This window comes from Conger conger, chromosome 15, assembly GCF_963514075.1.
Source record: "Conger conger chromosome 15, fConCon1.1, whole genome shotgun sequence".
Lineage (NCBI taxonomy): Eukaryota > Metazoa > Chordata > Actinopteri > Anguilliformes > Congridae > Conger > Conger conger.
Window position 1 is genome coordinate 3,636,026 of NC_083774.1, and position 9,669 is coordinate 3,645,694.

Here is a 9,669-nt window from a genome sequence, read left to right on the forward strand (position 1 = left end):
TTCAGACACAGGCCTCAAATCTCTCAGGGATTTCAGGACAGGAACGTCTCATACGGCGCTACTCAACTCCCCGTCCTGAGGGCCGCGGTGTCTGCAGGTATTTGCTTGTACCGTATGCTACACGAGCTGATTTCACTCATTATTTTACCCACTTGGTTCAGATAATAACTAATAATGACTAAGCTGAGTTCTATTAGAGGGACAGGCCTGTTTATAGGAGTGAGTGAGAGAACCAGGGAGAGAGGCAGGGACCTGTGTGCTTGTTGGAAAGGATTCAGTTCACCTCTTTCACTTGATCTTTCCTCCTTTTTTTTCTGACTGAAATCATTAAGAGGAGCTGGAAGATACAACTGTCCCTTGCATTTGGCCATGCTACTAATTTTCACTGTCATATTTAAAAAAATGTAGCCTTTTATCTCAGGTCTTATCACTGAATAAATGTTTTATATTGCATTATAAAGCTGACAATATAAATTTTAAGAGGAATAATGTATGAGAAACTGCCAAAATACAATCTCTCAGCTGCAGCGTAGTTAAAACGTCATTACATGACAAATGGACGACAAAGCTTTAACTGAAAGGCAAGCGCAGTCATATGTTCATCATGAATCACCGCTTCACCGTGGAGGACGCTGTTGTGAGGCACAGAAAGACGTATATTATCACCTCTCTGGATCTCAGGCTTTCGGTCGGTCACACGGTCGGACAATGTGCTTTTGCCATCGCCTTGCTTAGCGTGAGTGCGCGGTCTGTGATTGATCGTTTCTTAGCTACAGCTTACAACCCAAAACGTGTAGGCAGCTGTGTACACAAACGCATTCTCAGCCACTGCTTCTGTTTCCCGTCTCGCCTGTATGCACAGTATTATTTTATGAATGTCACTGATACAGTATTGTCAATAACATAGTTATCTCTTCATTGCTTATTACTATGGGTGTGCCAAAATATTGATACAAGCAATATACAGTAGGGCCTTTCGTGTCATATTGCTATGCATATAGGTAGAAAAATGCCTGTACCGATAATTTACTTATTTGCAGGTTTTTCCTGACCCATAGTCATTCTTAACAAACATACAGTATGTGTAACAGAAATTCCCATTAGTGCAGGCAGATAGCACAATAGCCTACACGTTACATGCAGTCGAAAGGACTTTGTATTGTAAAATGGAGCAGCAAATGTAACAACCAGTGCCTGCCAGGTAAGAAGCAGATGTACATTTTAGCTTTTACCGAAAACAAGACAGGCCTACTACAAATCTTTGAATTCATGTACCAAGGCATCGTCCTGATGAGACACCATGTCTCCTTCTCCGTGTTCTGTTCTTGGGCAGTTGTTCACAAACCCACACACCTTGGCGAAGACTTTGTCGTGTCTTTGAAAACCTTAATTTGAACACGGTCATCGCTCTTTCAGGGGAATGAGATTAGGAGCTGCACTGAGCGCACGGGAAATGAAGTCACAGACGTGCCCCAGTTTCAGAATGAAGATTCTGATCAATATCACCGTGAAAGTAATCATGAGCTTCCTAATTGTAACCGCGTTAGTGAGAATGTGGCCAGTTATGCACGTGCTTGTCAGTGGATCAGAATACACTTTTTCCATGCCATCTGCTTCTGGCAGAAACAAATGCTGCTTCTGTTCTATTTATTCACATAAAGCCGTCACGTAGAGGAAATTAATAAACAGAGGCCACTTTCAATCAATACGTGTTCGACGACTAATTCTGAAGAAAACTTTTATTTTCAGTACAGTTCTAAAAAAAAAAAAAAAAAAAGTGCAGTTATAAACTAATGTTAGCATTCTAAGGTCATCTAGTTCATGCAGTAAACTTTCCCTAAATGAACAGCAGTTTAAGTGTTTTACCTGCTTTCTAACTTCAGAGTTGTGTTACAGCACCAAGGCTTGTCATTGCAACTTAATGGACTGGGGCGACTGGACCATAAGGCTGCACAAACCCACTTCAAGATGACTTTTCCGCTTCATACCTTTACGGCTCCAGACTAAGTAACCACGCCACAGGGTGACAGCGTGACGGGACGGAGCGTTCACATGGCCACACGCGCCACATCAACACATCAATAATCCATTCCCCATTCCCCATTCCATTATCCACAATCTGCCTCTCCTCCATTCCCCGACCTCTAGGTGACAACCTCTGCTCAACAGCTGCCTACAGGAAAGGTTACGATGAAAAACTATATTGATTAAAACCTTTTTTTTTTTTTTTGATTCATTGATATTTCAAAGTCAAAGGTGTATGTACGGTGAGGTAAAGTTAAGGAAGTCAACCAATCAGACGTCCTCGTCACTGTCGATCATACCTCCCAAGGGTATTTTTTATATTACATAAGGGTGTGTTAAATATAAGGATTAAGATTTTGTTGCAGGAAGGGAAAACAAGTTTCAGACTCTCTTTGACATTCTTTTTGAACGCCTGGTTCAAAAAGACTGGTTCGAACCCCGGTGTAGCCACGATAACAACAACACAGCTGCTGGGCCCCTTAGCAAGGCCACATTTCTCCAGGGGGAATTGTCTCCTGCTTAGTCTAATCAACTGTAAGTCGCTTTGAAAAGTCAAAATTGTACCATATAATTTCAAAACAGAACTGAACATGCACTCTCGGGAATAAAGTGACATTGGAGGGACAGTTTTGTTATTCAAGCATCACATTTCCCAAATGTACCCTATAAAAGTACAGAAATGTTCTCTTCGGGTAGAAATGAGTACGCTTTCCAAACAAATGTTTTTTACAAATTAATTAAAGATGTATTTCTGGGTAGGGGTACGATTTTATGTACCTATAGGGTATAGGGTATTTTTAGGTAGACCTGCACACCAGGGTGTTAATACAAACATCAAATCAGCCAATCAGGTGGCAGCAACCCAATTCATAAAAGCCTGCATAGATACTCAAGAGGTTCATTCGTCTATTAGACGAAACATCTGAATGGGGAAGAAATGCAATCTACTGTAAGTGACTTTGACTGTGGAGTGATTTTTAGCGCCAGACAAGGTGGTTTGAGTATCTCAAACTGCTGATCTCCTGAGATTCTCACACACAAGTCTCCACAGAGTCTCTGGAGCATACAGAGAATGGCACAAAAAATGAAAAGTGTGCGATTGACTATCCAGCTTCACTTCACTCGGGCAGTCATACGCTTGGGTGTGTGTGTGTGTGTGTGTGTGTGTATGTGCGCGTGTGTGCTTGTGCATCGAGTCAAGGTAAGCGTACCTCCATTACTTGGGGAAAATGTACTATTTTTATTCAGCTGAACATCACGATCAACCCCCAGAGAAGCACCCAGAACAAGGCTGGGACGGGTTGAGTTCTGACAGGTGGATTATTTGCACATCACACTGGTTCTGGTTAACAGATTTCCCTGAAGGACGGACTCCTTCGAGTATTCTCGCTGAAGCATCCTTGGGGGGCCTCCTCGCACTAGCCCCCTTGCTCACCCAAAATGGCTCAGAGCGTCTTTAAAGACGAGGGGCCTCGATCAAATTCCAGGTCTTGCAATGACAGAGGAGATGAGGACATAGGGCCGCCCGTAGTGTAGTGGTTAAGGTATGTGACGGGGACCCGCAAGGTCGGTGGTTCTAATCCCGGTGTAGCCACAATAAGATCTGCACAGCCGCTGGGCCCTTGAGCAAGGCCCGCAACCCTGCTCCAGGAGAGGATTGTCTCCTGCTTAGTCTAATCAACTGTATGTCGCTCTGGGTAAGAGCGTCTGCCAAATGTCATTAATGTAATGTAATAAGGACGGATGAAATAAGCAATTGGAATGAACCCTCGGTTCACACAGATTTCTGTCCCAACAGGCTATTCTGATCCAGATGTGCATGTCCAGCAATAATCTCCGTCTGTACTGGTGTACCTGGTGGAGAGGGCTCCACCTGTCAGAACCCATCTCCTCCCTGAAAACAGCATACAGTAGTGCCTGTGCATCCGACACCCCTCTTCAGAGGCATTCTGGGTGACCAGTAGCGTTGGCTGCTGCATGTGTTATTGCTCTGCCAGGAGTACAGTGGTAGCTTACATAACTCTCTGTGACTGACAGGGGGGTTAATATGTCACTCTAAGTCTGGTCCTGGCTCCTTTATTCTTTGAGTTGCTCCTGACAGGGGGGTGGTGGTGATGAGGTCTTTTAGACCCCTTGATGAGAACAGAGAACATTGTCCATAAACATAGCCGCCCCCCCCCCCCCCCATGGACCTGTCATCACAACCCAAATGTCAAGACACTTCTTATATCAGACAACAGTCAGTGCTTAAAATTCTGCCAGGTTTCAGGAAGAGCAATGAACTTTGTGAATCAATATCTACCATTGCGCACTCTCGTTGTAGACTGAATATTCAGCACAAATGTATTGGGAATAAATTAGGTGGACTTGTGATAATTGTCTCTTTTCAGGTAACTAATAATAATAAGCAAACTCCAAAGCAGCATTGCTTTATCCAGTATAATCCAGACACCTGGTGTGTTTAAAGTCAAAATGCTGGTTCAAAGTAGGTGAAAGCGACTGCAACTATCTTTTCTTTCTGAAAAGCTCCATGCTTCCTCATACCACAGGGAAGGGATCATCAAATCACGGTGCTCAAGGGCTGGAGAACTGCTGCTTTTCCACCCTGCCTTTACCTGGGAGTCAGGTGTCCCCCCCCCTCCCTTTACCTGGGAGTCAGGTGTGAACACAGTCTGGCCAATCAGCATCACTAATCGTTCAAGCTAAATACTCAGAAGAAAGCAAAACCAGAGCTGGATTTGGACTTGAGGGCCAGATTTGATGATCCCTGGCAAAGAGACTCGAAAACTGCGCCTACGGAAACGTGCAGATCAAAGATGCAGCTGACAATGCATTTCATATAACGCCAGACTTCATCAACCCGGAGCCCTTATACTAAACCTCTGGCTGTCCCGCTCGGAAACAAGCTTCTATATAAAGTCCAAGCAAATGAGAAGCATTCTCATTCTCTCCCAATATTCTCACCCCTACTTCCTCACAGGCACTCCCCTTATCACAGACTAGCTGTCTGATCCCGGGTTTAATTACCTCATAAATAACAGTTACGGTAAAAAAACCACTGCCGCTTCCAAGTGGAGAAATGTCCATCAAGTTGAAGATTATCGAGGTTCTATTCGGTATCACCCAAGGGGACACGCTATCAGCTTTAGGTACAACCCGGAAAACATGACATGAAAGAGCACGCTGGTGTTTAGATAAGGAACTTATCTTGTTTCACTGATGAACTGATTCCGTGCCTCTGATGTGGATCCAGTGCGAAGCAAAGAACGCACAGGAGGAGGACGGATCAAACATCGTCGCCGAGATCCGCCAATATTAGCTTACGGGCAGAGAAAGCTCGATCTTACAAAAAAGTGTAATGCTTAATAACATCCTTATATTGTGACAACATCTTATTATTATGACAACATAATAGACTGCAAAAGGGGTATTTACAATAAACCAGTTAGGTAAATTTTTAGCACGAGTGCGTAAGTTCCTGGAGTTGAGAAATATTTCCCTTTCACCTGTGCCTGTAGAATAAGTCAGGTTGCTTGCAGTACCGCTTTATTGAAACTAAATGTGTTGGGTTTCACCGTAATCACACTGTCCCTCTTTGATATGTCGGAGGCTTTGAAAGCTTGCCGTCCGTCACCAGATGAAAACGTATCGTGCCAATTCAAATTTGAGATATCAGCAGTCATAATACTCCAAGTACATAAAACAGAACAGTCTATTAATTCACAGGCAATCAAACTGTTAATACTGAGGGAAGTCGATATACTTTACATACATTTTACTTGCAGCCACAATCAGAAATTTTTTTTTGACACGAAGTTAAAAAAAAAAATAATAATAATAATAATAATAATAAAGTTCACAAATATTTTTAAACACCATATTTTAAAAGTCATTCAATATACGTTGATATTCTGTTTGTTTGTTTTGACTTTGCCTATGCCCAATCAATTCTTCTGTTCCTGTTCCTACAGCAATACATTTCATCTTAATGTAGAGTTAGGGGAGGGGGGTTTTGATGATTCCTTGAAGTTCATCCAAACACTTTATATTTACTTAACCACAGGGCAAAAGATACTGGAGATATTCACACTGAGCACTTTATTAGGTATTTATTACTTTTTTTTAAATACTTCTACTGCTGTAGCCTATCCACTTAGAGGTATGATGCGTTGCGTGTTCAGAGATACTCTTCTGCATACCACTGTTGTAATGTGTGGTTATTTGCATTACTGTCAGCTTTAACCAGTCTGGCCATTCTCCTCTGACCTCTCATTAACAAGGTTAACTGTCTGCAGAACTGCTGCTCACTGGAACTCTAAAGACAAGTGCGTGTGAAAATCCCAGGAGATCAGCAGTTTCTGAGACACTCAAACCACCCTGTCTGCCACCAACAATCATTCCACGGTCACATTTTTCCCCCCATTCTGATGGTTGATGTGAACATTAACTCAAGCTCCTGATCGACATGATTGTATGCATTGCACTGCCACCACACGATTGGCCGATTAGATAATCGCATTCATTTGTAGGTGTAATAAAGTAAAAATGTTCCTAATAAAGTCCTCGGTGAGCGTATACTAAAAATAAAAAAACTGAAGACTTTTACCATATATCGGAGCAGACTAACCGTCACCCTCAACCTTCTAACCTGTGACCAACTCAACCCTCTGACAAGTTTTCCTAGAATACTCCAGTACTGAGATCAAGGCAGAGCTGACCACAATAGTGCTGATTGTGGCAATATCCCCAGACGGTGATTAATTGGCTCCAACATCAAACAGATGGGAGGGGTTTCAGTCAGCACTGGCCAATCACGCACAAGCCCTTAAGATTCGCACAAAAACTCTTCCTCCAACTCTCTTGGCTCACGAATTAGCGTGTGATAAGCAGTGGTCGAAGCTTGCCAGCACTCCTGGACCAATAGACTGCATATAAGGAATAATTCACTGCACTTATAATCAGCCTGGTCGATGAGTCTGGTAATAAAACATGGCCGCCGTCAGCATATCATGGCCTTGAACAGAAATGTGTCCACGTTTCTTAATCTCTTATCCTCCCCCACCATCTCCCACAGTGACGTATTAGGCAATCGCAAACATACCCAGAGTGCAACGACATAAAATTACATACTGTAATACTATACAGTATACTAAATATTTTCAGTCACCCTGTATTCAGCACCATGGATTGTAACCATTTGATCACATGTTGAGGGACTTCTTAATAAACAACTGATTTATAACATGTTTTATGAGTCTGTTTTATGAGAACAGTGTTTTATGGGGCTCATCAGTGGGACAATAGCATTTTTTTGACAGATGGCACATTAACCATTAACTCGGGGGTATTGCCGAAAAGGTCCCTGGTTAAGTGCGTTCAGACACACAGTGGTAAACACCATAGACGGCGTGGAGGGTCGGCACAGGAGAGGACTGCGGGATACAGAGCCAGGAGCAGAACAGCACCCGGACCACGACAGGGACGAGGTCTAAAAATAATTATTTTATTTGTTATTATTTCAGAATCATTAATGACGTGGTGGTTTCGGGCACTGTGGGCAGTGGTGGCCTTCGCACACTGCACAGCTGTGGACCGCAGCAGGGAGAAAGCCGTACAGCTGATGACGGAGACGCCTCTGATAGATGGGTAAGAGACTCACACTTGCACCTCTACTAACTGTGCGCTCACAACCGTAATCTTACTTTGAGTTTGAAATACAAGCACGACCACGATAACCCGCGGACAACATCAGTTATATGTTTAGGTATTATAAGTATATATGAATAAGTTACATATATACTTGTCTTTCCTTTTAACTATTGGCAATATTTCACATTGGACAGTAATTACAGTAAGTATTTGAACAACCATGACAATGGTTGGCATTTTATATAGCGCCTTTATCCAAAGCGCTGTACAATTGATGCTTTTCATTCACCCATTCATACGCACACTCACACACCGACGGCGATTGGCTGCCATGCAAGGCGCCGACCAGCTCGTCAGGAGCAATTAGGCGTTAGGCGTCTTGCTCAGGGACAGTTTGACTCTTCGATTTTGTAAATTAAAGCGGAGGGATCTGTGTACCCAAATGAGTGAAGTCAGCCCTGTTTACAGCAAGTATAAAGTCAGATGGATAATGATTTGGTTCTGAGATATACAGTCACTCCCTTTCTCTTTTTCCAAATGTTTTTATGTTACAGCATTATTCCAATATTGATTAAATAAAAAATAAAAGATTCTTAGCGATGTACACACAATACCCAGTAATGACAAAATGAAAAAGTTTTTTTTTAGAAATTTTTGCAAATTAATTAAAAAGAAAAAACTGGGGTGTCTCGGTGGCGCAGCCTGCAGAGCACTGACCGCATACTCATTGTGAGCCGCGACGTCAACGGTTCGAATCCGACCGTCTGACAATTTGTCTTTCCCTCCCTCTCGCCCCCATTCTTCCTGTCCCTATATACTGTCCAATAAAGCTGAAAAACGCCTAAAAAATATCTTTAAAAAAAAAACCTGAAATGCCACACGTACATATGTATTCACTCCTTTTACTCAGTACTTTGTTGAGCCACCTTGTGATTACAGCAGTGATTACATCCTTGTTTCTACAACTCGACTGGAGTCCACCTGTGGTAAATCAAATTGATTGGACATGATTTGGAAAGGCACACACCTGTCTATAAAAGATCTCAGTTGAAAGTGAATGTCAGAGGAAAAACCAAGCCATGAAGTCGAGGGGATAGTCCGTAGACCTCCGAGACAGGATTGTGTCGAGGCACAGATCTGGGGAAGGGTACAGGCAACATTTCTACAGCATTGATGGTCCCGAGGAGCACAGTGGCCTCCATCATCCATAAATGGAAGACGTTTGGAGCCACCAGGACTCTTCCGAGAGCTGGCCACCCAGCCAAACTGAGCAATCTGGGTAGAAGGGCCTTGGTTAGGGAGGTGACCAAGAACCCAATGGTCACTCTGACAGAGCTCCACAGCATTCCTCTGTGGAGAGAGGAGAACTTTCCAGAAGATCATCCATCACTGCAGCACTCCACCAATCAGGCCTTTATGGTAGCCCAGGCGGAAGCCACTCCTCAGTAAAAGTCACATGACAGCCCGCTCGGAGTTCGCCAAAAGGCGCCTAAAGGACTCTCAGACCATGAGAAACAAGATTCTCTGGTCTGATGAAACCAAGATTGAACTCTTTGGTCGGAATGCCAAGAGAATTCCAGTGATGTCTGTAGGAAACCAGGCACCGCTCATCACCTGGCCAATACCATCTCTACGGTGAAGCATGGTGGTGGCAGCATCTTGCGGTGGGGATGTTTTTCAACGGCAGGAACTGGGAGACTAGTCGGGATCGAGGGAAAGATGAACGGAGCAAAGTACAGAGAGATCCTCGATGAAAACCTGCACCAGAGCTCTCACAACCTCAGACTGGGGCGAAGGGTTTACCTTCCAACAGGACAACGACCCAAAGCACACAGCCAAGATAACGCAGGAGTGGCTTCGGGACAAGTCTGAGAATGTCCTTGAGTGGCCCAGCCAGAGCCCGGACATCTCTGAAAACACCTGAAAACAGCTGTGCAGCGACGGTCCCCATCTAAGCGGACAGAGCTTGAGAGGATCTGAGAGGAGAAGAATGGG

At 43.7% G+C, this 9,669-nt stretch overlaps 1 protein-coding gene across 1 annotated transcript in view; it reads left to right on the forward strand.

Moving 5' to 3' along the window:
- Positions 1–9,669, forward strand: part of dpep1 (dipeptidase 1) — an 18,316-nt gene continuing 8,647 nt past the window's right edge. Inside the window, 2 exon segments of the mRNA XM_061222607.1 lie at positions 1–97; positions 7,548–7,671. Coding sequence (XP_061078591.1) covers positions 7,556–7,671 — 116 coding nt within the window. The 5' untranslated portion in view covers positions 1–97; positions 7,548–7,555.